The sequence below is a fragment of the Colletotrichum scovillei genome, assembly GCF_011075155.1.
Source record: "Colletotrichum scovillei strain TJNH1 chromosome Unknown Contig00008, whole genome shotgun sequence".
In the NCBI taxonomy this organism is placed as follows: Eukaryota; Fungi; Ascomycota; class Sordariomycetes; order Glomerellales; family Glomerellaceae; genus Colletotrichum; species Colletotrichum scovillei.
In genome coordinates, this window is record NW_023336266.1 from 307,802 (window position 1) to 334,916 (window position 27,115).

The 27,115-nt window shown below is 53.6% G+C and overlaps 10 protein-coding genes across 10 annotated transcripts; 5 read left to right on the forward strand and 5 right to left on the reverse strand.

Moving 5' to 3' along the window:
• Window positions 1-544: 544 nt before the first annotated feature.
• On the forward strand, window positions 545-1,508 carry HER10_EVM0000008 (amidohydrolase; the record flags this gene model as incomplete). The annotated part of the gene is made up of 3 exons (XM_035469806.1): window positions 545-584; window positions 643-954; window positions 1,012-1,508. The coding sequence occupies 3 exons, from the start codon at window positions 545-547 to the stop codon at window positions 1,506-1,508; spliced, it is 849 nt and encodes a 282-aa protein (XP_035330329.1).
• A 353-nt stretch (window positions 1,509-1,861) lies between these two features.
• Window positions 1,862-3,428, reverse strand: HER10_EVM0008714 (uncharacterized protein; the record flags this gene model as incomplete). Its single annotated transcript, XM_035478224.1, has 2 exons — window positions 1,862-2,828; window positions 2,890-3,428. The coding sequence occupies 2 exons, from the start codon at window positions 3,426-3,428 to the stop codon at window positions 1,862-1,864; spliced, it is 1,506 nt and encodes a 501-aa protein (XP_035330860.1).
• Window positions 3,429-6,427: 2,999 nt separating this feature from the next.
• On the reverse strand, window positions 6,428-7,935 carry HER10_EVM0004524 (glycosyl hydrolase family 61). Its single transcript, XM_035474166.1, has one exon. The coding sequence runs from the start codon at window positions 7,748-7,750 to the stop codon at window positions 6,728-6,730; it is 1,023 nt and encodes a 340-aa protein (XP_035330607.1). The 5' UTR covers window positions 7,751-7,935; the 3' UTR covers window positions 6,428-6,727.
• A 3,181-nt stretch (window positions 7,936-11,116) lies between these two features.
• HER10_EVM0001234 (cytochrome c oxidase-assembly factor cox-23) lies at window positions 11,117-12,192 on the forward strand. Its single transcript, XM_035470989.1, has 4 exons — window positions 11,117-11,603; window positions 11,663-11,770; window positions 11,863-11,890; window positions 11,960-12,192. The coding sequence occupies exons 1-4, from the start codon at window positions 11,521-11,523 to the stop codon at window positions 12,005-12,007; spliced, it is 267 nt and encodes an 88-aa protein (XP_035330416.1). The 5' UTR covers window positions 11,117-11,520; the 3' UTR covers window positions 12,008-12,192.
• A 457-nt stretch (window positions 12,193-12,649) lies between these two features.
• HER10_EVM0006624 (N-acetyltransferase B complex non catalytic subunit) lies at window positions 12,650-16,005 on the forward strand (the record flags this gene model as incomplete). The annotated part of the gene is made up of 9 exons (XM_035476205.1): window positions 12,650-12,784; window positions 12,845-13,129; window positions 13,189-13,269; window positions 13,322-13,411; window positions 13,460-13,809; window positions 13,858-14,987; window positions 15,052-15,170; window positions 15,220-15,810; window positions 15,904-16,005. The coding sequence occupies 9 exons, from the start codon at window positions 12,650-12,652 to the stop codon at window positions 16,003-16,005; spliced, it is 2,883 nt and encodes a 960-aa protein (XP_035330734.1).
• Window positions 15,178-17,190, reverse strand: HER10_EVM0011146 (uncharacterized protein). Its single transcript, XM_035480584.1, has 3 exons — window positions 16,916-17,190; window positions 16,709-16,847; window positions 15,178-16,643 (listed from the first exon to the last, which is right to left on the reverse strand). Exons 1-3 carry the CDS (start codon window positions 17,051-17,053, stop codon window positions 16,333-16,335), a joined length of 588 nt encoding a protein of 195 aa, XP_035330983.1. The 5' UTR covers window positions 17,054-17,190; the 3' UTR covers window positions 15,178-16,332.
• Window positions 17,191-17,510: 320 nt separating this feature from the next.
• HER10_EVM0000944 (prenyltransferase and squalene oxidase) lies at window positions 17,511-19,220 on the forward strand. The gene is made up of 3 exons (XM_035470708.1): window positions 17,511-18,325; window positions 18,387-18,706; window positions 18,763-19,220. The coding sequence occupies exons 1-3, from the start codon at window positions 17,611-17,613 to the stop codon at window positions 19,030-19,032; spliced, it is 1,305 nt and encodes a 434-aa protein (XP_035330388.1). The 5' UTR covers window positions 17,511-17,610; the 3' UTR covers window positions 19,033-19,220.
• A 77-nt stretch (window positions 19,221-19,297) lies between these two features.
• Window positions 19,298-22,889, reverse strand: HER10_EVM0007051 (uncharacterized protein). The gene is made up of 6 exons (XM_035483029.1): window positions 22,381-22,889; window positions 22,231-22,259; window positions 22,053-22,170; window positions 21,829-21,976; window positions 20,665-21,771; window positions 19,298-20,607 (listed from the first exon to the last, which is right to left on the reverse strand). Exons 1-6 carry the CDS (start codon window positions 22,426-22,428, stop codon window positions 19,415-19,417), a joined length of 2,643 nt encoding a protein of 880 aa, XP_035330763.1. The 5' UTR covers window positions 22,429-22,889; the 3' UTR covers window positions 19,298-19,414.
• Window positions 22,890-24,034: 1,145 nt separating this feature from the next.
• HER10_EVM0007325 (uncharacterized protein) lies at window positions 24,035-27,090 on the forward strand. The gene is made up of 2 exons (XM_035476884.1): window positions 24,035-25,383; window positions 25,452-27,090. The coding sequence occupies exons 1-2, from the start codon at window positions 24,330-24,332 to the stop codon at window positions 25,643-25,645; spliced, it is 1,248 nt and encodes a 415-aa protein (XP_035330779.1). The 5' UTR covers window positions 24,035-24,329; the 3' UTR covers window positions 25,646-27,090.
• Window positions 25,808-26,971, reverse strand: HER10_EVM0004999 (S-methyl-5-thioribose-1-phosphate isomerase; the record flags this gene model as incomplete). The annotated part of the gene is made up of 1 exon (XM_035474625.1): window positions 25,808-26,971. The coding sequence occupies one exon, from the start codon at window positions 26,969-26,971 to the stop codon at window positions 25,808-25,810; it is 1,164 nt and encodes a 387-aa protein (XP_035330634.1).
• Window positions 27,091-27,115: the final 25 nt, after the last annotated feature.

The window sequence follows — 27,115 nt, forward strand, 5'->3', positions numbered from 1 at the left end:
GCCTACGTTTACAACGGGTAGTTCATATTCACCGAAACTTGAAAGACCCATTTAATGACTCGGAAACTATTCCGATCCCGGTTCCGAACCGCGCGGGGAAGACAGTAATACAACGCATGATCAAACTGCAATGGCGGCTCACTTGACAACAGATAGTGATATTGAGAATGGTCCATTCTAAGCACATTAGATCCAGCTGAATCAGCTCTAGCCGTTATGATTTGCCGCAGGGTCGTGGCGTTGATTCCTTTGCCATTGTGGTCCCGCGCGGGTATTACCAATCTGATCCCGGACGGTGACAATCCCGGCGTATCACACTTTGACCAATGAGAAAGGATCAAATCGAAGCCAACTGAACAGATGCCGTTGCTATTTGAGCCTCCTGGTCCCCCCACCATCCGTTGGTTTAGCAAGGGTCTTATTAGCACTTGAACAGCATCGGATGACAACAGAAACAAGAACTCTGTCTTATTTGACTAGAACTCTACGACTTTCAAAATCCAGTTGGATCAACAGACGAAAACTCAGAACATCATCATCCACAATGACACGCGCTGCAGCAATTTGCGTCGCGCACGGCGGAGGTACGCTGAGCTCCATTGAAGACCGATGAAACCCGCAGTGCTGACTTACACATCTCAGGTCCTATGCCTGTTCTTGGAGACCCTGGTCACGCTTCCATCACCGCATCACTCCAAAAGCGCGTGCCCAAGATTCTGAAGCTCAACACACCAGACGCACCCAGAGCTATCGTGGTTGTCACAGCACATTGGTCAGAGGGTGCACCGACCATCTCATCAGGGGATCACCATGACCTGTACTATGATTACGGCGGTTTCCCGCGGGAGGCATACTCACTCAAATATCCCGCTCCGGGATCGCCAAGTATCGCAAATGAGTTGAAGCAGGCTCTCGAGAAAGAGGGTCTCTCACCGGTAATGAACTCACGTCGTGGTAAGTACAAGCAATGGCACGCAAGCTGCAGTAAACCTAGATTAACGTTCAACTCAGGTTGGGATCATGGCGTCTTCATTCCACTCCTCCTCATTCACCCAGCCGCCGACATTCCAGTCGTTCAGCTTTCAGTACTGGCTTCTGAGGACCCCGAGGAGCACTTCCGCATGGGTCGGGCCCTCTCAGCTCTGCGCGACACCAACGTTGCCGTCGTCGGGTCGGGTTTTGCTTCGCTTCACAATATGGGAAAGTTGCGGTCACTCATGATGGGAGACCCGTCAACGGCAAAGAGGATCGGGACACAGGTCAACGAGTGGAACAAGGAGTTGACGGGCGCCGCACTCCTAGAGAAGCGGGAAGACCGAATCACGGCGCTATCCAACTGGCGCAAATTCTCTCACAGTTACGAAATGCACCCTCGTTATGGCGCGGAGCACTTCATGCCTCTACTGGTATGCGCGGGTGCTGCTGACGACGAGGTTGGCCGGGAGTACAATGACGACTTCCTTGGGGCGGATATCAAGACATACTATTGGGGAGATGTACGTGTCTGAAATTATTCTAACTAGCACCTTGTTCCATCTATATGCCCATTCCGAAGCGCCAGTCCCAAATCCGCATCTATCCAAGCGGATTAGTGGAGAGGGCGAGATACTTCTCAGCCCTTCTATCCCATAATACATTTAACTCGTTATATCATGATTCTTTCAATGTCCTCCTAGCCAAAGAACCCCGACGCCCAATGCTAATGGAGAAATAATACAGTTCTCTGAGTGGGAAACCCCGCGAACATCCTCCAGTCCCGTCCCAATGAAACATCTTTTGTGAGCGACAAGAGTACAGGCAGTGGTGTAAAACATTACAAATTAGGGGGTCACGCTAGCGTAGACCAGATCAGACAAGATTGTTAAAACTTGCCTCCGATGCCCATGGCATCGACGACGTGAGCCTCTTTTTCGACGACCCAGCCGGTTTGCACGTAGTTGGAGAGCCAACTGACCTCGCGTCCACGGTGGCCATCACAGTCACGGCATCCGCGTCTCGCCATCTCGAGTCCGGTGACACCGTCCATGACGCCGCTTCTGCCGCCGACAGTCGCTCCCAGACCGGTCCAGCTGAGGCGACGGCTGTCCTTCCGGGATCGGCGCGTCTGCGCGTAGTTTGCCATGGCAGCGAGCTCGCGCTTCTCGGCAATATCGCGGTCGATCATCATGACGTAGTCGAGGATACTGCTGGGTGCTTGCGGCGATGAAGGGTCGGGGAAGAGGGCCGAGAGGTAGTCTGTCAGAAGCATCACGGGCCGCTGGTCCGGAACCCAGTGGCCAGAGGGTTGGGGAACCTGGTTCTGGATCACGAAAACGCCACCGCAGAATCGGCCGTCAAGCTTCTTTTGAACTGAACGGAGAACACCCATTTGCGCAAAGGGGTCATTCGCATAGGCGAAGTGCTCGATGTGAGGACCACGCTCTTCGACCACCGCGGTGGAACCATCCTCGAAGCGGGTGACCTTGCGGCTGGTTTCTCCGAGAGGCGCCACAAATTCAGAAGCCGCAGCACCAAAGGTGTAGATCTCCAATTTGGAGAGCTTTTCCGCTTGGATATCGGAGCAGAGGCGAGCGAGAACGTGGGCGACGGGCAGAGAGCCGTTGTTGTGGGCGAGCACGGCGACTCGGTGGACGGCGGCGTCGAGGAGGGCTGTGCGGAGCTCGGTGTAGAGGGCGCGCGAGGCTTGGGTTTCGAAAGGGAAGCACCGCTGGATGGCGAGGAGGAGCATGTCGAAGGGGAGTCCGTAGGTGGCCATCTGAACACCGCTGAAAGAGCGTCCAAAAAGGCGGGCGAGTCGAGGAATCGTACATTGTTTGAGGTGTGTTGAGCTTCGTGGGTGTCAGTTTCCGTAATATCGCTTTTCAAGAGGTGGAAGAGAAGAGGCCTTACCTCGTGCCCATCCCGCCAATGAAGATCCATCTCTCCTCATCATCGTCAATATCGGTTGTGCTGTTTCCAAACTCGTCGCAGCTGGTCATAACTTCGTTTCCGTTCATCAACCAACTCAGACCCAGGACCATGCTCATTGAGATTCCCAGCCAAGCCCCGAACAGAATCCCCGGAAGAATAATGAACAAGGGGATGGCGAGCGTCACTATCCCAACTTCGACAATGGCCAGACTGAGTTGGACGACGATGTCCTTGAGGTGGCTCTTGGAAAGGTGCTGACGATGGTTGGCGACATGTGTTCTTAGCGAAGCCATCAAACCCGGCATCATCTGCCACATTTCCCGTAGATCTTCATGAAGCAATGGCAAAGTCGGCTTCTGCGCTAGTGGTACGGTTCCGCAAGCTCCATCTATAAGTGGTGGTATGTATGTTACCGAAGGTCCGCATGTCTTGATCGGTCCGCAAGTGCTGTTCCTTGGTGATGTGCGTGGGGAGCCGGTGGGCGACTGATACGATGGTGATCTTGATAGCCACGGCATGACAGGCGAGGTCGTGGGAGATCTTTTTGCTGCTATGAACGGCATCGAAGCGACCTCTCTGGGAAAATCAAAACGCAGAACGAGAGAAGGATATAGAGAAAGATGGCGGATTGAGGTCAGGATGTAGCTAGTGAGCTCGGAACGAAAGCAAGGGGGTTCGATCAAGAGGTTAAGGTTCCACCCATGAAGATTCACATGCAACCCCGTCTTCTTTTAATCTTCGTTTGGTTGTTGTTGTTGATGTCTCGTCGTTCACGCCGATTTTTAGTGCTCCCTCTCCCTTATCATTCCTGTCGCCGCTCGGGCAATCTTGTTGCAGACACCGGCGCAAAACGCTTGTTCGGTGGCGCATTCTTCGGCCAAATTCGCCCCGTGCCTTGACCATCTAGAATTAAATCGTACCCTATTTGAGCCAGAGTGAGAAATTGGTTTAGGAAGTCTGTTTGGGTTCTCGTCGAAGCTGGTTTGTTTACTTTCGAGCTCATCCCGCTTACAAGACTTGCTGCGATCTCACGAGGGGTTCGTTAGACATTGTCTTCAAGAAAGCTGATTGGTGATATTTTACACGACAAGTTGATCTTGTGAATAGGAGAACAAGATCCCCCAAAAGCTAGCCTCCCTCAACCTTGCAGCCTTCAAAGACCTTGCAGCGGTCCGTCGATTCTCGTCCGAACTCTGAGCAGAATTCAGATGGCATTGATCACCCCGGCTACTCGGGTTCCAGAGCCGGGTCGATCCCGTTGCGGCTGGAAGCCGGGGTCTTGCAGGAATTCCTTTGGAGTGAATGGTGCACCGAGCAACAGACTTCCACCTTGCAGCCCTAAGAGAAAGAGGCGCACAGATTGGGCCATTATTTCTGCCCGCTCTTCTTCCACTAAGCCGCTTGAGCTCAGGGTTCTGGTGAGCCTCAGGGGAACTAAAAGGCGAGAAGGCGATGGATTGTAAGCCGGTATTTTCGTCTAAGCTTTAGTAGCGGATCTTAGCCGCATGCTCCCTTGCATGTGAAGTTCTGACGTAAGTTGGTCTAGTCTCCCGCGCGCCCGGCAGAGCACGTTTTTCTTTGTGCCCGGATGGTGAGCTTCGATCTCCGATAGGGCCGTGATTCCGGCGTAAGACTTCAGTCGAGCTTCGGCCCACCACCCAGAGATGGGGAGAACGCGGGAGGACGAGAACCTCTTACACACTAAGCAAAGCCAATTGAGGATTGACCCCCAATATGATAGAGCAATTTGACCGTTTCAAGATCCCGAGGTTCCCATTTGGCACGGTATCTGCGGGTTAGGAATGGAACACTGATTACCCTGTGCATATATGGGTCTCGAGACCCTCGACGACGCATTTCAGAGCAGCGCTTCCAAGGTGACCACAAGCATTCTTCAATAAGCTGCCTCCGACCACTATCTTTGCCCAGGCACAGAGATATCTTGATTCAGGTGAAAGTTTGCCTAGAATAGGACGTTGGTTTGAGATCTTTCTTGCTCTGGAGGTCAACGCCCACCTTCAAACACGAGGCGTTCAGCTTCTGTCCAGGAAGGAGTCAAGGCACGGACTGAACGTGGCGGAGGATTGCTATAGGCTGACCGTTATCTGTTCATCATTGATGGACTTGAAACTGTTTCTTTGAGGCTGTCTGTTGCGTTGCAAACAGGTTGCACATACGGAGTAGCCTTATGGATATCAGCCTATGTTACTATGGCACTGAAGCTTGCGTGGTAGGGGTGGAAGCTTGGTGGCCACGCCGCCTCACACGAGGCGTCTCTGCGATGGTCTTGTCTCGCCTCCCTGCCTCCGTGAAGAATGGCATTGTAAGTGGCGAAGAGAATCAGCGACGCTAATCAGCCACTCGAAGCCACATTTTCATCATGTTGGACGAATCCAACGCCATGTAATCAGATAGGGGGTGCAGCTCCAGCAACCGCGTTGTCAGAGACGACAATCCTCGAACAAGGACAAATCACGGGTGTCGAGATTTTTTTGCTATCGGAACGACAAATATCTAGCGAAAGATACGCATGCCTGAATACACCCAACCTGCGAAATTCTTTACATAAACATGGAGAGAAGATGAACCTTCCACTTCCCGCAGCCCATGAGGTTTCAAGCACCACCCTTGTCTGGATGCCCCATCCGGTCTCGAGATCGGGGTTCTGGGCCAAGCATGAAATTCCTTTTTCTCTTCGGCAGTCCTTCACTTTAACACTATTAGTTGCTTGAATCCGAGATTCTCGCGAGACGCACGAAAGCCTATGCAAAACCCTGTCGGTGACACATGCTCAGTGTTATAGCAACACTTGACAGGACAGGGTACCACGATCTACAAGTATCTATCGGGTGTTCCTTTCGTGTAAATGACACTTAATAATTTGGCTCTACTCAGAACCCACAACTCGTTTGGATGATCTCTTTGTTCATGAAGATAATATCGATCTCGACGAACGGAGTTGCGGCAATACGCGGGTCAGCAAGTGGCATATAACAAATTAAGTCAGAAACTAAGGCTATTGGCTGATAGTTACGGGGACAGTGTGACAATAATACAAAGTAAGGTAATTTGGGTGACCTGAAAATTTATTGGACGATCAGCAACAGCCATATGAGATACACCACAAAAACATGGATCTTGAGTCAATATCCTTCCTTGTCTCCTTTGCTTGGCAGATCCAATTGCGACATTCTTTAGCTTCCCGATCTGGTCCGCGATAAGACCAGCATCAACCTGTAACGGCACTTGATTTTTTAATATGCGAAGCCAGTAGCTTGCCTCTGAAGCCCTCATCGCCTGTGGGATGCCCGCACAATTTTGTTGATGCCGGCTCCTTAACTTAGTAGGCTGACCTGTTTTTACTGGGGGTTTGGAAGCCAATTTTGCTATTAGGGGCATTCGTGTGGATTTGCAGAGTCATGAACTACGAAAGAAAACGCGAATATATCAAACAACCCGCTCCGCGTCCTCAATTGGGCCGTCGACAGCTCACGGCAGCCACTGGGAGAAACATTGTCTAGGGAAGTCACTTAGTATTAGAACGCTGAAATTTTGGTATATGCAGGCTTAATGCTATTCAAGGTACTATGTACAGGAATGCAGAAGTGAGGTCGAGTTCCAAAAGACAGAAACTCGTGCCTCTAGAACCGTGCACCGGGCATGACACAGTAAGCCTGGATTGCACATCTGGTGTCTATGATAAAAAAGAACTCCAACTTGAGACTCGTGAGACCATCATGATTGAAAGGACCATCTATGACCGCTTAGTCTTACAACTCTATCCCCTCCTCTCCATGGCTCGTTGCGCAACACTAGTTTAGTGAGCAGAGCGGCGGGCCTTGCGGGAGCGGCGGCGCTTGCAGCCGGCGCTGGGGGCCTTGGTAGGAGTAGCGACGGGAGCAGCAGCGGAGCTGGAGCTGGCAACGGGGGCAGCAGAGCTGACAGCGGTGGAGAGAGTGGTAGGCTTGGCAGCAGCGGCGGAGGTGGCGATGGGAGCAGCAGTGGTGGTGGCAGCAGCGGAAGTGGCAGCGGCGGCGGCGGTGGAAGAAGCAGCGGGAGCGGCAGAGGAGGCGGGGGAAGAGCCAGAGCCGGAGCCGGAGCCGCCGGTCCAGACCTCAGGGCCGGGAGCCTTGTAGGTGGAGGCATCGGCGCTGTAGAGGTTGAAGTGGATGCCGGCGTCGGTGTACTTGTAGCCGGTGGTGAAGTCGAAGTTCTGGGGAGGAACATCGGAGCCGGTACCAGTGATCTCGAACTGAGCGCAGGCGGGGTAGAACTGAGCACCGCGGGCAGGGTTGACATCGTAGGTGGTGTCGGACTCGTGGTGGGCAATGATCTCCTGGCGGACGAGGTACTTGCCAGCCTTCAGGGTAGAAGGAATGGTGACCGAGGGAGACATACCCTTGTTGGCAACAAGAGTCTCAACAGCCCACTTGCCACCCTCGTAGGTAGACTCCTGGATCTTGGTCCAGATGGCCTCGGCACCGCTGCCCTCGGTGTAGGGGGCGATCCAGGTGCTGATGGGACCCTTGTGGGAGAGGTCGATGATGTCGTCACCACGGCTGTTGTGGTACCACTCGAACTTGAACTCGTCACCGGCAGCGGCCTTGACGAAGCCAGTCTGGGCCTTGGCACCGTTGACGTTGCAGACAATGGCGTCGCTCGTGATGTCCTTGACGGGGTTGTTGTTATCGGGGGAACGGATGTACTTGGTGGTACCAGTGCCGGTGGAACGGCCATCGCCCTGGTCGGCACCGTTGACCCAGACGTCAATGGTGAGGGTGTGGGCGGCAGAGTAGCCGACGAGGGTGGCAAGAGCCGCGGCGGTGAATGAGAACTGCATCTTGATGGTGATGGGGGGAGTTTTCGGTTGAAAAGTGGTTGGATTTGAAGTGAAAGTGTTACTGAGGTTGTGCTTAGTGAGCGTGGGCGAACGTCTAGTTCGTAAATGAGTGTATGGCACAGCCAACAAGAGAGAGACTTGAGTACAGGGAAAGAATGACACCGATGTGATGATGAAGGAGGAGGAGAGCAATAAGATGGTGTCCTGAAGTAGGACGAGGGACTTTTATAAGACGTGTCTATGCTGCTACGGTTGTATGTAATTAGGGCCCCATCCACAACATCTCCCGAGCCGTAGGGTAGACCAGTAGCCCGTCTTTCCTGCTTCAATCTCGAATCATCTATGCCCATCTCCGACCCAGGCCCATCTAACCGCACTAAGTCAAGGTAGGCAGCCAATCTAGGACTGCATCTCGCCCCCCTCATCGCGCGGCTAGAGCTGGCGATTCCGTCAGTTGCCCAGCAAGACAGCCTGCCAGGGCCCCTGACCACTCCAAGTGGTCTTACACAGTAGTCCGCAATACAAAGTGTTGATGTGGACTCGTGGAGGGCAGGGGTTTGCCCTGGCAGTGCGTATACTTCGATGGAGTCTTTCGTCTCATCCTCCTCTCCTGCCAAGAGCTGCAGGAACGCTGCAAGACGTAGAGAATGAGATGAGGCTAACGGGTCCGTGGGGTGCTCTGCCCGTGGATAACGTGTTGGATCCCGCCAGGCCCTGTCAAGCCCTGCTATTCGGCCGCAACCGAGGATGGATTCATTAATGAAGCCGTTGCGATTAAAGTGAGGATGGGGTCGTGAAACATGCAAACAGGATGGTAGTGGATCGTGACGAGGCCCCTTGCAGCGGCGCGGCTAACCCAAACAACCTTCTTGGGCCTTGATTCCCGGGGTTGGAGCGACTGGAAGACCCGGTCGAGTGGCCACACCCCCTCAAGGTCTCCGACAGGGGCACCCTCGAAGGGCCATCATTCCCAAGCTGGTCAAGCACTCGCTTGAGAAACATGGTCGAAGAAATGGAGACTTTCTTGTTGGTGGCTCACTGCCTACTGGTGGACTTTGGAGCCACTTGACGGCTTGCCAACTTTGTAATCAGGCTCTTGGGGAGCGGTGGGGAGGTGGCATTAATCAAGTAGAATACAGAAGGAAGCAGATAATCGCCCAGTTTCAGGTCGTTGATGCACGACGCGGCGCTAGCATCGGTCATCACAAGTTGGCCATAACCCTCAGAGCCTCAGAGTGCTACTTCGAATAGCATCGGACCAGTCTTGAGAGGCTAGATCTGGAATTTGACCTGCTTGCCAGATGCCTCCAGTATGGAATCAACAGGGCTGATGAGAATTGGGTACGGAGGGAGTATTGGCGGAATCATTCGCAAAGGCAGCTCGCCCACGACGATAAGGGGTACCCAGAGCGCGACGTCCAAGAGAGATAGGTACATAAGAGTGTGACGGATGAAGCAAAAATAAAGACCTGGGGAATGGGTGGGGAGAGTGACACAGACAAGAGAAAGGGATCATTGGGAGATCGAGAGAACAGGAGAGAGCAAGAGAAAAAGCAGCGGAGATTATGGCGTGAAAAATGTGTCGGAGCCGGACCCGGACATGCACGTCAATCAATTTAGGGATCAGTTCTGGGAGCCTTTGTTGAACCGAGCTGAGAAGCCAACCTGATCTGAGACGAACCGTGAGGCCGGTCTCTTGGTAAGTTGGTCCCACCACCAACTTCCGAGCCATAAGGTATGAGCTTCAGCCACTTGACTCAGGGATTGCGTGAATTGTGTTGTGTCTGTGGATGAGGGATGGGAAGTGGAGGTTGAACAATACTGTGACGATGATGGCATGTGTCGTTCAACGATCGTATGTTGCATGATCTTCACGCTGCTGGCCACAGAACATCATTGCGACTCTGAGGTGTCTGCATTGTGCTGGGGTCCAGTCAAGAGGGCTGGCCGTCGGATAGTCTAGCCGCTACGGCGAGCTAAGCGGCGAGAGCCACACTCGCCTGTTTCCCTTTTCGGGTTCCTGGTGCCAGCGGCCGTCGAAGAATCAAACATACGGGCCAACATACTTCGTACAAGAAAGATTCGTCGAAGTGATGGAAGGAAACTGTGGGGGGCGGGTTTGCTACTCGACTGAACAGCAAACTCGATAAAAAGGGGCCAATTCCTCCCAGGCTGGTATGAAGAGATCAGTTACCAGTTAGGCATGTGGCGGTGGAGATTGAGTGGAAGAAAACCATGCTGGGCTCGGGAGACGGGCCAACTTGGGGGGCATGGCAAACTCATTTCGCAAGAACCTGGCAGATCCGCCCGATGTTGGTGGTGATGCCTGCTAGCAGGACTGCGGCGGTGCAGGTTTATTGAGTGGCCTGCGGTAGGCATCAGAGTGTTTGCGTCCCGTCTGCAATTTTCTCCCGTCCACCGCTCAATTCTCTGCGGTGTGAGTTAATAGGGGGCGGCCGAGGTGAGTAAGGTACGAGTTGTGATTGTGGGAACTTTGGAAGCTCGGAAAGATTCCAGGCCCCGGTTCTGCTGAATAAGGAAAACATCATCCGCGGGATCCGTGGACGGGGAGTTGCGGCAGTCCTTTAAACGCGACGCACTCGTACCCGTACCAAGACTTTCGTATGCCTTTCGGGTTCGAAGTGAGGTGGAAGTGTAAGGTATTAATAAGTTGCCAAAACTCTTCAGTCAGCCAAAAACGTAGTGTCACTGTGTCAGTCAAGCTTCGTGCCAGACTAAGACACGGGACCTGACAGCGCTTCTGAACCGGGCTTGTGTTAGATTGGCGATTGGTGTGGCTCTCAAAAGCAACGGTGTGTCTCTCTTACAGTTGCCCTCCACATGACGGTTCTTGGCAGCGACAAATAAACAAGGTGTATCTTTCGTGCCGGTGGATGCCGGTGGGAGGTGGAACTTGGGAGTGGACGTATGGGCAGCGCGGTGGTGTCCAACCAGGAGAGAAAAAAAAAAAAAAAAAAAAAAAAAATTTGCACCTCTGTCCCTATTCCGTGTGTCTGTTTACAAAATGGCGTAATAAGAGGGGAAAAGAGAGATAGGAGGATGGGTGCAGGTGGATTATTTACAAAGAAGCATCACGGACACATACTATTGTCGACGTGGAAAAAGAGGGACGAATGTGGTCAAAATAAACACCATGCACAAGAGCACCACTTGTTATCCAGAAAAGCGGTTTACGGATACCTTAACGATAGAGTTATAGAAAACCTTGAACTCTATTGAGGAAAGACCTCTGTTTGTCGGCAAAATCGGCCAGGCACGGCAGGCGTTGCCGGATTCCCACCCTTTAACGCAGTATTTATTGACGGCAAAAACGAGCCGGTGCGTGGACACTGGGCAGTCAATCATAGAAGCGGATCTTAAGGTTCTCTCGCTGCTGGGCATTGCCCTGTGCTCGCTTCAAATCGCATTCTGCTGCTCGTTGCACTTAGGCCTTTTTTCCATCTCTTTTTCTTGGCAGCCGGGGGGATGATTTACTTCTTCTTGCCTTAGTCAGCGAATGGGCGATTGAGGAAAGGTCATTACTGATGCCTTAGAATAGAGCCCTATATCGCCAGGCATCAAGCAGCTCTTATCTTATCGCAACGAGAACCTTCTCCAATCGTAACGTCACCGACGCAAATGTTCGTCGCGTACCGCCAACACCAACTCCCAGCGCATCGCACCTTCAATCCTTCCACCAATTGACCGAAAATAACCGAAAATCAGACCCCGAAACTCCTGCGAAATTCGAACGAATCCCTTCTATCGAAATGTCGGAACCTCAGAAGCCTGCGACGGCCGCACCCGAAAAGGTCGACGAGACCTACACCGAGAGCAAGGCCAAATTTGAAGGGTAGGCCGGCCTGCGCGTCACGTTCAACTTCGTGACAATCGCTCAAATATATTGCACAGGAAGGCGAAGAGCGAGTACTTTGATCCTTGTCAAGAGCTTGCGCAGAAGAGCATCAAATGCCTGCACCGGAATGGGGGAGACAGGGCCATGTGCGGAGATTACTTTCAGTAAGTGGGAGTTGCTACCCTTTCTCTGTTGTTCAATGCTCTTGGCCGCCTTCTGAGCTGCGCGGGAATACTGGACTGACTTGATATCCCAGAGCATACCGAGATTGCAAGAAGGCTTGGGTACGCTACCTTCCCCCCTGACTCCGTTGGCGCAGCCAGCCGTACCCTCAGACACTAATTCCATAGCAGTTTGACAAGCTCAAGGCAGACCGAAAGGCGCAGGGTGCTTGGTGGTGATGTGAATGGGTGTATATGACGTTCGCCAATGCCGATATGATACCGAGACGATCCGAACCGAATCTAGTCGACAAACTTCTTGCGGGCGCAAGAAGATATGACATTGTATATTTTGTAAAACAACATGCATGCATGGAAAGGAGTATTCATGTGTATGGGTAATTCGGTCATGTTTCAAGATAGATACCAGCTCTTCTCTTTGTGTCTCGATGGCTGCTCTTGGACCAAATCTGCCATGTGTCTGCAGGCTAAGGTATCCAAGTCCAGGTAGTGTGCCCTGTAGGGACTTACTCATTGCATGTTCGACAATGTGTGGTTGAGATGCCTCGGTTGATGGTAGATTATTTGTCCCATCCAGCAGCCGAAAAGTCTCTCTATAATCCATGGCCAGCCCCGATCAGGGTGTAAGGCCCAACCGCCAATGTAGGCCGGATCGGCGTCGGGCTATCGGGAGGAACGCGGCCGGCCAACGGCGCCGGAATCCCAAACGTGGGGGAGGACCGGCATTTCGGGAAGAGTATTTACCCGAGCAACCAATCAAGCGACACAATGCCCATCCTTAAACGTCTCACAAGCTCACTCTTACAGCACAGTGCCCCTCCAAAGCTAATTCTGCCCCGCCATCCGATCAGAAGCATCACCATGTCCTGGAACCGGCCTCAGCTGAGGAGCGGCACTGATCTGCAGCTGCAGTCGGCTTTCAATGACGGACAATGGGCCAACGCCATCCGTCTCGCTGAGCAGCGATTCCGGACCTTCAAGGATCCTTATTTTGAGGTTTGCTCTCACCTCACCGCCAAATGTGAATCCAGAAATAGAACTAACCACATCATTCAGGCTGTGAAAATATGCGCAGAAAGTCAGTTGGACTCACCGTTGGAGAAGGCGTCACCCTTCATTGCTATCCGCAAGCTGGTTCAGGATCCGACCGCCGTGAGAGATCCTGACACTTTGGAGTTGCTTGAGTGGGCTTCAGAGGAGTTTATTGAGGACCGAGACTTTTCCGAGACCTTCGGCCCCCTGAAGCTGCGCTACGTCAAAGCCAAGCCCAAGGACAAAAATGGTGGTACGAGATGCTTGGAATCATGTCTGCTACACTGGGATTTGATTAGCGCACAGCAAGTGGGTTCATCTCTGTGCTGAGCCTATGAAGGATTGAAGGTGCTGATGCGGGCAAACAGATTGCAGCAGTGCTCGACAAGTCATTCCCTCAAGAAAGGAGCTTCCTTTTCTGGAACATCGCCATTACGCATCTGCTAGCAGTAAGTTCTTGATACTATCTAAAGGCCAAGAAGCACGCTAATCCTATGTGAGACCAATGAGCAATGTCCAGCTGGAAAGAAGCAGCTCTATGGCATGCTCGCTCTGAAGCAAATGCAGCGTGCCGCGCAATTTGCAGAACAGGTAAGATTGGTGGCAGTGATTAATGATGGCGGCTAACCTAGCTGGTAGAGCGGTGCCGAGAAGAACGGCGAAGTCTCCGACCGAGCCATTAAGACGGAAGAAGAGATCCTTCTCTTTTACCGCATCCTCGAGGCTCATGGTTCTACGGCTGAATGGGAGGCGGCTCTGAAGGGCCCGACCCTTAACCCTGTCTACCAATTCAGGAAAGGTCGCAAAGACTTGTTTCTGCAAGCGATAGAAGTCCTCGAGCGGAAGGGACAGTGGAAAACTGTCTACGACCTATGCAAGGACTGCCTGTCAACGACAGACGAAAACCAGAAATTGAGCCTCCTCGCCTGTGACTATGCGGTGTGGAAGAAATTCCTCAATGCCGCTGGCCAGATAGGACAGATCCAAGAGTAAGTTGGACACCTTTGATTGATGACAACTTTGGCTGATGTTAGCAGGGCTTCCACCGAGGTTTTCGAACTCATTAACCGCTTCCTGACTCAAGAGGGTGTACGATCCATCTATAAGCGCAACGTCCGTCTGGCCAAGGTTGAAGCAGCGTTTCTCTTCCCCAAGAGCATGCAGCCAAGCTCGGATGCCACATCGAATGAATTTGAGGAATTGCGCCAATACATTGAGGTTGAGTGCGAATCACCCGCCTGTTTCGACGACGTCAGGGGCTTTGTCGAGCGGTTACCGCCGCAGGAGATCAAAGCACTGGCATACGATTTCCTCATTGGATTGTCAGAAGAGTCTCAGGACGCCGCGAGATCAGCATCTGTGAAGGCGTTTGCGTACAAGCTGCAGTACCTCGGACTATCTTCACCCAAGACCCTCGTTCGTGTCCCGAATGAGGATGTAAAGAAACCAAATGATTGGAAGTGTATAACCTGCCACACCACCAACAAGTCATCTACCTGCACCACCTGCGTCAAGAAACTCCTGGAGTCGACCTTGACTTTGTACTCCTCTCTACTCAACTCTACTGAAATAGGCCACCTCGATTGTGTCCCGGAACTTGCTATCCTCGCAGCATCATGCTGTGTGAGGCTGAGCGGCGCCCACGAGCGTGGAATCGACAACCCTACCTCTCTTTCGAAGAACGGTAGACCTGACCGCTTGCTTCAAGCTGCCCTCATCATCGAAGACCAGCTCACCAGAACACCAAAGCACACCCGACTCACGTTGGTCCTGGTGCGCATCTATCTTGTGCTTGGCTGTGCTTCTCGTGCTCGCGAAGTGTGGGATACCGCAGACGTGAAGCGTACCATAATCGATTCGCTTGGCCCCTACTTCTTTGACCGTCTATCAACCATTGCGCCCACTTTGGTTCTACCGCCAAACAGACCTGAAAGAGGGCTGATGCAGGGACTGAAATCCCACTACCGGGCATCTCTCAAGCTGAGAATGCCTAGAAGGCTGGCTGATGCTTTCGAGGCCGAGAGCTACACTGCCATTCTCGATATCCCTAGCTACACCGAGCGGCTGAGGTCAAGCTGCACTCTGGTGATGGGATATGTGGAGGAGTCCCAAGCTGCTCGAGCGCTGGATATCCGCAGCGACTCGATCTTTGAAGAGCCGGCGATTGGTAAGTCATTACTAGACTAATTTGGTTCCCTACGTCATTTCCTCGTGCTGACTATTATTCGTAGAGGAAGTCACCGACAACTCTGTGCTGAACGAAGTCATCGACTATGGATCTGTGCCTAACCTCGAAGCTGCCTCGAGCCGCCCGATATACGACGTCCTGCGGCTAGGTCCTGATCCATCGGTATGTCCCCTCCCATTGTACTAGGTACCATTTCTAACGTCTCAACCAGAACCTGCGTTCCCACTTGGCCCTCGCCGCAGAAAGGTTCTTCGAGGTCATGACCTTCAAGCCCGCATCGTCTTACAAAGTGGCCAACGTTGCGCAGACGGCCGCGGCAGAGCTGACCTTCGTCCTGGAATCACTTCAGAGGCTGGGCAATACCTTCAGCAGATTCCTCCACGCTCGCGAAAAGAATCTCACTCAACAGGAGGAAACCTTCTACGAAGTCATTTCACTTCTGACCACCCTGATCCCCCTCTCCGTCTCCGCCAGTCGCAGCCCACCACCTCCCGAGCTTCTGGCAAGCATTGTGTCCGCGATCAAGTCTGGCCTCGAGGTCCTTCGCGCGCAAGCACTATCGACGCCAGCTGATGCAGAAGAGTCTAAGACGCTAATGATGCTGGGCTCACTCCACGGTCTGTCGATTCTTCGCGACGCTGCCGCCGCCGTGAAGCTGGCGACGTCTTACATAGTGACTTTCAATGACCGTGAGAAGGAGAGGGACCGCTCCGGGCAGAGTAACGTGCCCAAGGACGTGGTGGCGCGAGTCAAGGCTCTCGAGGCCGCGGCTAGCACTGCCTTCACGGAAGGCAAGGCACGGGTGGCTCTCCTAAAGCAGGAAAGCAACACGCTGAATGCGAAACTGAGCTCTTGGACGTTTGAGACAGATTCTGGGGACGACTTGTCGAAACAGATACGCGAGGTGGCAGGTTCTCACGTTGGTGTTTGGTCACAGCGGGTGACCGACAGCTGGCGAACGAACGTGAAGGGTTGGGAATCGGTGCGATGGGAGTAGACGCCTCATTTCATTCATGATGTAGCCCATACCAACTCATTGTTTTTGTTTCAAGTTACCTAGAGTAGGAGGCTATCAATCATAAGCTCGGGAGCCCAAAAATAGAAAACCGTCATGTCGCACATCAAATGATTATTACGCCGAGTATGCCCTTTTTCGTAGCGCCTGCCATCCCAAAACTCCACGCAATGCTAAAGGGGCCACGCAAGCGGCCCGAGCCTTCCGGTAGGGCGGAAGCATATTCGTCTGATCGCTCCTGTGGTTGGGTGAATGCGACGCCTTCAGAACCTCCATCGAACGGCTTAGTGCACTTGACAAGCCTGTTGCTCAGTTGTACCCCGACTGACTTCCTCTCCTCTTGTGTTGGTTCTTACGCTGGAACTCTTCCTGCTCCTCGCGCAGGGTCATCCAGACCCAGAACCAGCACAGCATCTCGAGGAAGGCAAAGGTTAAGAAAACACGGTTCTTGAGGCCGTCGCCGCCCCAAGTCGAAGGTGTATAGCGCGGATTGTTCGACTGGACGGAGGGATGGGCGAAGCGACTGCCGCCTTTCGAGGTTCCGCCATAAAGGGGGGATGAAGGGCCGAAGAGGAAGGTGTAGAGGACAAAACCGAAGGACATGACCATACGAGTCGGTGCTATAATTGGGTTGTGAGAAATTGCTTCGAACTACCAGCATAAGAAGAAGGAGCATGTTGCTTACCCTGTGTTCCCCAGTGGTAGACCAACCAGACTTCTTCGGGCATGCTGAGGGTAACGAGGTCGCTGATGCCTAGTATTCCCAGCACAGCAGCGAGGAAAGCGAGGGCGGGAGACCTGTTTTCGAAGCTTCGCGCATGGGGCTAAAGAGGAGATGTTAGCGCTCGACCTTGTTACGAATGGACCATGAAGTGAAGCTTTGGAGACTTGCCATGCCCATCGACTCGCCCAGCACGTACACCATCGCCTGGTCTGCGATGGTCGCCGGGTTCGTCAGAAAGAAGTATGCGAGGGTGACATGGAAGAGGGAGAGGGAGGTAATGATTGTTTTCGCTGATATGATCGCCATGGTTACGGTTCCTTGCGATGCGCTGTATTCATCAAGGTGAGGAACTGAAGCAAGCTCGTTGAGATAGAGAGGGGGGCGGAGGACAATTGACGTCGCAGTCGTAGGCGCAGTCGCGTCGGACAAGAAAAGAAATGGACCACCAGTCCAGCGCATGTCTTATCGGGAAGCAAACGAAGCGAAGTACCTTAAGTGTAGGTAATCCTGTAGCTGCGAGGCTTATCGATCTGGAGCTTCTCATTCGTCCCATCTATCAAGACAAGGCGACGCTTCAGCGCCGTTCAGCGGTCTTCTAGTGGACCTCCTCCCTGCTAGCGCTGTCGTTCTTTCCAGCAGCTCGCTGAGCTAAACCTGCTTAAGCTGAAGGTGCAGCTTTGGTGGGGGGTGGGGTCCGTTCCTGATTGTGTCCTATGCCGGCCTGGGGGGTGAGGTGGGATGAAAGGTCCTGCAAACCATCGGGGGATTTTGTTCACTTGACCAAACATCCCGGAGCTAGGTAACAAACCCCACCAACACTATCTTCCCACCCGACTGCGATCCTTGAATCCATCAAGGCCAAGATGGCAGCCGACGCAGCCATGCCGCTCGAGAAAGCGAGGCACATCAAATACTGGCAACGCTGCCACAAGACCTTCCTCCCGCACCAGTATACGTCGTCCGACAGCACCCGCATAGCTCTCAGCTTCTTCATCCTCGCCGCCCTCGACATACTCTCCCCTTCCGAGCCGACCAAGGATGCCCCCCATCTCCTCACACCCGCCGACCGAGCTGCCGCGCGCAAGTTTGTCCTAGGTCTCTACCATCCCGGCGGCGGCTTCTGCGGCTCCCCGAACCATGCTCTGCCGAGCGACTTATACGCCGGCTGGGACTTTGATAAGGGAACGCCTAAAACGAGGAATGCGAGCTCGGCGAATCTGGCCTCGACATACTTTGCGCTGTTGATCTTGGCCATTGTCGCGGACGGGCCAGAGGAAGCCAAGAGCGCCTTTGCGGGCGTGGATCGCGTTGCGACGTTGCGGTGGTTGAGGCGGCTGCAGAGGACCGATGGCAGCTTTGGCGAGCTTGTGCTGGACGACGGGGCCATTGCAGGCGGGAGGGACATGCGGCTATGCTTTCTGGCCGCCACGATACGGTGGGCTCTACGGGGCGATGCCAAGGAGGGAGACAAGGACTGGGTGGAGGACATTGACGTTGATGGCCTCGTTCGGCACATCCGCCAAGGACAGACCTATGACGGTGGACTCGCTGAGAGCTCTCATGCAAACGAGTCTCATGGTATGCTCTTGCTACAATGGTGATGATGCTGAATACTTGAAGGCTGATATGAGGTTTGAAGCTGGCTATGCATGGTGCGCCGTCAGCGCGCTGGTCCTCCTCGATCGACCCCCAGACCAGAGTGGAACTCCACACGACAGCCGGATACTCCAGAAAGGCGTCCCTGATACGTCCCTGTTGGTCAAGTTCCTGGTGTACCGCCAGTTCGAATACCTCGAGAAGGAAGACGACTCGGACGATCCTGACCATGCCAACTTTGCGCTGCCCGCGTCGTTGAGCGAGCTGACATTGGATCCAAACCTGCGCTTCGTTGGGTTCAATGGAAGGTGTAACAAGGTCGCGGACACATGCTATTGCTGGTGGGTAGGAGGGACACTACAGGTACAAGGAATATAGATTGTCGACTGCTTAGGGCCACGGTTTACTGACGTTTTCAGATGCTTGGTCACACCGATCTCATTGACGCCGAGCCGTCACGACGCTTCATCACCAAAAAAACACAACATCTCATCGGTGGGTTCTCCAAGTATCCTGGAGGCCCGCCAGACATTTACCACGGATTCCTTGGCCTGGCTGCGCTTGCCATCATGGGAGACGCAGACCTGAAGCCATTCGATGCGTCCGTATGCGCAACAGACGCGACTGTGCGTAATATCATATTTGCGAGGAACGGGCTTATCGAGGCCACCAAGAAGACCCAAACTTGATAGAGGCTATATCCCGGCGTCATGTTATTAACTTGCGCGCATTCGCTGACGGGAGGCTGGGAACTAACGCAAAGCACAATGACAAAGTAACAGCGAGGTTTGATAATCATTTTTAGAGAAATACATCAAGCGTTGACTCGAAGTTTTATCTTCACTGCAAAGAAATATCAACACCCTTTGTTTGGTACAAGGTATCCTCTAAGTATAGTACAAGTCGCCAAAAGGGGAATATACAGAAAAGAAAAGAAACACTATGAAAGCTTTTGCCTGGACTCGTTCCTTGGAGCGTGTTTGATCATGCTCACAGTAAACATTGTATATGGGGGGGAAAAAGTGGCCATCATCCTCCTTCATGGACGGCAGAAAGGGTAGTTGGGGTTGATCATGTCGGGACAGGGGCGGCTGATGCTTTTGGCGTTACCGGAGGAGCATCTTCCTCCTCATTCGCCTGCTCTGCTAGTGCCTCTGTCTCGCTGTCTTCAATAATTTGCTCCTCGATGCGCTCTCCGGGCCCCCCAACAACGGGGCTGAAAGCGTCAACCTCTTCGATTTCTTCTTCCGCTTCTTCGCCCTCTTCCTCTTCCTGGATGGGAGCTTCGCCCGACCGTCGTCCGAGTCCAGAAGCACTTGCACTGCGTGAATGGTTGGAACTTGTGCTTCGTGAGCTGCCGCCCCCTCCTCCGCCACCGCCTGCGCTGCCACCTCCGCCAAAGGCCAGCATCGGACCCTTGAAGATGTTTCGCTTTCGCTTGGCAAATTGGATGCCCCCTCCCAGGGCAAAGGGATTAGGCGAGCCTGGAGCCTGCATTCCTGACGTTACCGGTGGGGGAGGCATGCCCTCATTGAATAGAGCAAGGGGGGCCGGGGGACCTGGCCCTCGAACTAGACGGATATTCGACGGAAAGGCGGTCGCGGTGGGAGTGGCTGGAAGAACTTTGACAGAGTGATGAGGCGACTGCCCGCGCTGGAGAGTGTTTTTGGACATGGAAGTCGAGACCGATCCATTTGAGCTTGTTGATGAAGCTTTGGAATGAGAATGATGATGGTGAGGCATCGAACGAATGGACGAGACCGATGAAGAGGTGGACTTGCGGCCCCTCAACCCTGCCGAGGAGCGCCGCATCGTAGTTCGTGGGGTCATGGGAGACGGCGACAGCGATTGTCGCTTGTAAGATGTTGTGATTCGGGACGGTACCCGCGAGGGGACAGAGCCTCCACCCGAGGCGGGACTGCTGAAGCCTCCAGATCCTGCGTGACTTGGCAGTGCCTTGTTGGCATGGCCATTAGCCACTACGCCACGAGGCAATCCGGCCTTTCCTTGAGGTACGCCGGCATCCGTTGTTGGGTACTTGCTCGTCTGCGGCCGAGGACTCGTGTCCTTAGAGTGTTTGCTGCTGCTGCCGGCGACACTGCCGTTTTTATCGACCAGGTTAGGCGTTGAGTGACTCCCTCTCTTGTTCGCGTGCCGTCCCCTACGGGTGTTCTCCAAAAACCAGTGTGTCCAGTTCTTCCAATGCGCAATGATGGCCTGTGAGGGCTTCTTGCGAACCTTTTGTTGTTGTTCAGGTGGTCGCTCTGGCGTCCCGTTAGCCGCCAAAGCTTCCGAAGTAGTCACTAGATGAAGGGTCGAACCCCGAGATCGCGCGCTGCGGATCACACCCTCCTTAGGGGGCGGAACCGGGCGACGATGTCTAGACGTACTGGCAGACCGGATCGAATCCTTATCGATTGGTGGAGGTGGTTCCTCTGTATCTGGACTTCCGTTTTCCTTGCTGTGCTCGGGCAGACCGGGCAAGTCCCCCAAGTCGGCGTAATGCGCGCTTCTTCTCTCTGACCGGCCTCTTGTCCGTGGCGTGATAGGCCCGTCCTCAAGTCTGATGAAGCGGTTTGTCAGTCCGCCGTCCTCATCGACCTCTTGCAACACAGGCGCAATCCGCTCGAGTCTGCTGGATGCGGCGGACAGACGACGCAAGCTCCTATTCTCGGCCTCTCTTTCCCGCCGTTTCCTCTCTCTTCTCTTGACTTTCCGCTGCTCCTTTTCAATCAGCAGCGTCCACCAGCCAGCCAAAGCGTCGCAGCGCTGCGCAAGCACGCTTTCGATGACGGAGTCAATGTCGACACCCGCTCCCCGCATGCGCTGAAGAGTCTCCTTCTCTAGATGCGTTGAGAAAGGCGGAGGCCTTTGCAGTTTTAGGATTGCTTGTTGTGCTGGGGAATGTTCGGCAAGAAAAGGGTTGGTGAGGATGTCGGGGAGGGAGGGTCGGAGTAGGGGTCGCTTAGAGAGCAACGACTTGAGTAACGGAATGGCGGCAGTTGGAAGATGATCGGGGAACTTCGGTTCTTCGCTGAGGATCTTTGTACGTGTAACGGTGTCATCGTCATCGTCGAACGGTAGCTCTCCGCATAGTAGGGCATATAGGATAACGCCAAGACTCCAGACATCGACCTTTTCTCCAGCGTACTTTTCGCCCTTCAGCATTTCGGGTGCCGAGTAGCATATTGTGCCGCAGAATGTCTGCAAGTAGTTCGATTTCCCCTCGTATTCTCTCGTGAAACCAAAATCAACAAGCTTGACGTTTTCGTGCTTGTCGAATAAAATGTTTTCCAGCTTGAGGTCGCGGTGGACACATGATTGTTGATGTACGTATGCGACAGCGCCAACGAGTTGGGCAAAAATCTTCTGGACTTTGTGGACGGGAAGGGGGCCATGTTCGAGGAGGTAGTTGTAAAGCTCGTCGCCTATCGAGTCTTTGTCAACCATCGTTTCTGCATCAGCAATAAAACGGTAAAGCCTACCAGCACAGTATTCCAAAACCAGCCACACCAGATTCTCCGTGACTATGACCTCATATAGCCTGGCAATATGTGGATGAACGAATTGTCGGTGGTGATGTATTTCGCGTGCGAGATTCGAGTCGCCTTTATTTGCGGATTTGAGGACGACCTATACCCCAGTTAATGAGTATCACCGGCCCAGGCTCGAGAGTATTGTCCCAGCACGCGTGTCAGCCGTTGCCTACCTTGGAGCCATTGGTGAGCTTGTGAGAGGCCAAGTAAACCTTGCCAAAGGAACCCTTTCCTATGAGACGACCGAGAGTGTAGTTGCCGACGGAGCTGAGGTCTTTGTTGGAGAACTCGCTGGAGGCAGCAGAGGTTAGCCTAGGATTCACACCGGAGCGGGCGGATAGCGGAACTCACTCGAGGAGCTCCTGGTACGAGCGAGCAAGCTGTCATAGTATTATTAGCCAAATAGCCGACTTGGTGGTCCATGACGCAAGGCGATTGAGAGGACTGCGAAGCAAGAAGATGGATGGCATGATGGATAGTGGTAGTTTTTGGGCGACGCACCTTGGCCTTGCGACCCAGGGCCTCAGCGTTTCCTCTGTTGACCTGCATCCCTTCGCAAGGCGATGACCAGGCACGTCAAAGCCGACCGAAGCGAAGCCGGGCAAAGTGGGCGGGCTCAGGCGAGACTCGACAGACTTATTGAATCGGGGTTTGGGTCCGGGGAGGCGTGAGGAGGCTTAGAATCGACTTTCGGGAGCCCACGGTGGCGCGCAAAGAGTGCAAGCTGCATCTAGAAGGGGCAAGATGGGCGGAACGAATCGAATGGGCCTGCGAGGGGTCGAATGCGCGTGGGAAAGCTCGGTGGAAGGGATTACGGGGGAGCAATTGAAGCTGTTGGTGAGCGCAAGCTGAGGTTGGCAGCTCCAGGATCGTGGAATGCAATGGCTGGGGAAGTTTGCTGGGTTCACGAACGGCCCCTGTCTGCAAAGGTAGTGTGCTAGTCGGTACTCATCAATCGGTTGCTGGATTGCTGCTAAGGAGCGTTAGGTATGGCGAGGCAAGGCGAGCGAGAGGTGAGGACGGGGAACGAAACAGACCAGGTACCTGGGGGAGGTACCCCCATTTCAGCGCTCCAATCCAACTGCGTCCCAGAGAGGCAAGGAGCAGCGGCCAAGTGGGTCTTCCAGCGGTGGACACACGACCAAAGGCACTTCACCTCGAGTACATATCAACCTTTATACATACCAAAGATACCTTGGTAGGCACCTCAAAACGAGGAAAGAGTTGCAACATTTACACAAGGTAGAATCCTGGTGGGGTGCAGACTGGAACTCCATATCCACTGAGTTTGCCCAAGATCGGCAGATCCGGGGAAAGAGCGGGCGGTCCTGTTCCCCCAGCGGCGTGGAATTCTGCAAAGGTAAGGAATATCTAGGTAGCAATGCCAACTGCCATTGAACTCCCCAGATAGGACAGTCCCGTCTACGCATAGGTACCAGTATCTCGTTCTCAGTTGGGCTTTGGTCATTGGTTCTCAGTGCCTCGGACCGCCTGGATTAACCATTAAAGACAGCTGTGCTCAACGTCATTAGGTACAAGGAGGATAGTATTTGGCCGTTTGCGAATAAGAGATGGTCACGTTGGCCACATCTTAAAACGTTTCGTTTCAGTCGGTTTGCACAGATTGCAACAAGAGCTTTGATACTACCGGTAGAGGCCTGGGTAGACTACCTAAATAGGTATATAAGATGGGCGGCTCATAGTTAGGCAGGTAAGGTAGGTACCTAAAACCAGGTACATTGTTTGCTGCCACTACTGATATTCTTCACCATTGTGCGCCTGACGAGGGGGGGAAGACCTCGTTACAGGGAGAAACAGCACCTTAGCTAGACGGCAGCAGTGAGTCAAGTGGAACACGAGCACTTCAATACCTATCCCAATTGTTTGTCAGCATCACGATCCCCAAGTCTACCTCGTTTGTCTGAGACGCTCGCTGAGACTTCACTGATGAGGCTCTCTCCCCCCACCGCCATCTTATTGGATCGAGGGACCAACCTGGAAAGCTTGGATCATCTCCCGCCCCTGCGGGAACATGGGGGTGGCTGACGGGGAAAAGTCCGTGCTCGTGGCTGGAGCCAATGACGGGAGCTTGGGATGGAATGACCTCATTCTCAGACCTCGCACCTCAGCCTGCACTCTGCAGATATCTGACTCTTATCACTCGTATCACTCACTTTATCGCACTTCCCGTCACCGTGATTGAGGCTTGAGCTCCCAGGCTTAAGGTACCTTACCTTACCAGGTCGATCTCCGCCCACTTCGTTCCGACACCGCTCCGTTTGCGGTTGCACCATAGCCAAGTCTCCGGGAAACTCTTGCGCCCGCCGCCGGCCATTGGTGATTTGTAGCGGCGAACAACCTCTCCAGTTGAGACCTACATCCTTTGATCGATGCTTGAGAGCCGTCAAAAACAACCAACCTTTCCATAGGCTTGAAGCTCCGCCACCACCATGCGTGTCTCTCAGCTCATGACCTTGAGCTCTGTGCTCTCCTTTGCCGCCGCCTCTCGCATCCAGCAGCCCATCGGCGTCGAATCTTCCCCGCCAACGCTTTACTCACCCTCATCCGCCGCTCCGTCCTGGCGCGACGACCTCATCTCTTTACATCGGTCCCTCATTGAGATCCCCTCCATCTCAGGCAATGAGAGCGCCGCCGGGAAGTTCTTGGTCGATTATCTGACCGGCCGCGGCTATGTCTCCTCTCTGCAATTCCTGCCACCGCGCAACAACAACACGGAAGAGACCCCGAGGTTCAATGTCCTGGCCTGGAAGACGAACCAACGCCAGCCCACACCTCGCGTTGTAGTCACTTCGCACTACGATGTTGTGCCGCCTCATATTCCCTACGGCATATCCGATGACAAAATCACTCCCGACACTCGTATTAGTGGAAGAGGAAGCGTTGACGCCAAGGCTAGTGTTGCAGCTCAGATCATTGCTCTCGAGGACCTGTTTGAGGCCGGCAAAGTCAACCCCGAAGATGCCATGCTCTTATTTGTCATTGGTGAGGAGGACACTGGCGATGGAATGCGTTTCTTTTCCGATTCCCTCCAGGCAGCCGACCCGCCGGTGCAATTTGAATCCGTCATCTTCGGAGAGCCTACGGAGAACAAGCTCGCTTGCGGTCACAAGGGCGGTGTCTTTTGCGATATCTCGGCCAAGGGCGTCGCCGGACACTCTGGCTACCCATGGCTCGGCAAGTCGGCCAACGAAATCATGATCAAGGCCCTTGCCAAGATTATCACGACAGATCTCGGAAGCACTGACAAGTGGGGCAACACCACCGTCAATGTCGGCCAGTTCAACGGCGGCGTTGCTCAGAATGTCATTCCTGCCTCTGCTCTGGCAAGGATCGCGGTTCGGGTTGCCATTGGCCCCGAAAAGGACGGCGGCAACATTGTCAAACAGAGAATCCAGAAGATTCTCGACGAAACCGATGCCGAGTCCCTTGAGTTGACCTGCACTCACGGATATGGCGTGGTGGAGGCCAACTGTGACGTTGATGGTGAGACCTATGCTCTTTAACCAAGCAGCCTATGCAGTCTGAATAATTACTGACGACTCTTCATCTAGGATTTGATACCCTTGTGGCCAACTATGGAACTGACATTCCTAACCTCAAGGGCTCGCACACTCGCTACCTCTATGGACCAGGCACGATTTTGGTTGCACATGGCCGTAACGAAAACATCACCGTTGCCGAGCTTGAGGAATCCGTGGGAGGTTACCAAAAGTTGATCCTGCATGCTCTCAAGGACTCTGCTTAGTATCATGCGACAATCTTGAAGCAGTGTCCTGCTAATACGCTATATCCCCTATAGACAAAATTCAATTTTGAACATACATCGGGCTCCAGCTCCAGCTCCAGCTCCGGTCTCTAACGCAAAACAAATATCATCATCATCTATGCTTGAAAGGAGAGATTCCCATCACTGGGCGACCACCTGCGCCCATCTCTCGGGCATGATGTGACGGAAATCAAATTGACCCTCAGCGTTCTTGACAACAGCACCTTTCTCCGTAACAACAGCATCGATCAGGTCGTGCGGAGTTACATCAAAAGCAGGGTTCCAGACGTTAATGCGCTGGTCCGCCGTCGCCACACGCGCTGTACGAGCGATGTCGACGTTGCCATCAGCCTGGACGATGGCACCGGAAATCTGCGTGAGCTCCTCCCCCTTGCGTTCCTCAATCTTGATGCCGGCGCCGGTCTGGGTCTCGAGGTCGATGCTGGTGGTGGGAGCCGCGACAATGAACTTGACGCCGTGATGCTTGGCCAAGACGGCGAGCTGGTAGGTTCCAATCTTGTTGGCAGTGTCACCGTTGCGAACGACACGGTCGGCACCTACAATGACAGCGGCAATGTTCATCTTGTCCTTTTGCAAGTTGAACAGCGCGGCAGCCATGGAGTCTGTGATGAGAGTGCTAGGGATCTTCTCGTAAACAAGCTCGAAGGCGGTCAGCCTGCTACCCTGGTTGTAGGGCCTTGTCTCGGTGCAGTAGGCGTGCTTCAGAAGGTTGTTGGACCAGAGTGTTCTGATGATACCGAGGGCGGTTCCATGACCGGATGTTGCCAGAGAGCCGGTGTTGCAGTGGGTGAGCACAGATACCTTGGCATCAGGTGAAGCACCAGCGACCTCTCTCAACCATTGCGCTCCATGGTCACCAATAGACAGGTTGGTCTGGAGGTCTTTTTGCAGAATCTTCTCGGCTTCCTCAATGTATGCAGCAATGACCGTTTTGGAATCATCCTGAGGCGCGCTCCTAATGCGGGCCTTCAGTTGATTGATAGCATTGGTCAAGTCGACAGCAGTCGGTCTGCTTTCCTTGAGGTAATCCAAACGCGAGTCGATGTAAGTGACGGTATCCTGCGATGAAGAGGCGGTGCAGCTGCCGTTGTGTAGCTCAACAGCGTGGGCGAGGGCGGCGACAATAGCAATGGCGGGGGCACCACGAACTCTCATCGACTTGATGCAGTCAAAGGCCTCCTCGCTGGTGGACACCTCATCGTAGTGGAATTCATGAGGCAGTCTCAGTTGGTCCAGGACTTCGAGACGACCCCGAGTGTATTTGACGGCTTGGAGTCCAGACATGGTGAAAACAGAGAAATGATGATAATGCTGTTGGAGGAAGGAATAAAGCCAAATTCCTTCAAGAAATATCGGGCACTCTATCGCTTCCTGATCCAAGGCAGAGGAGGGGCATTTCTCCCCAAAGCAAAACCAAAAAAGATTCTG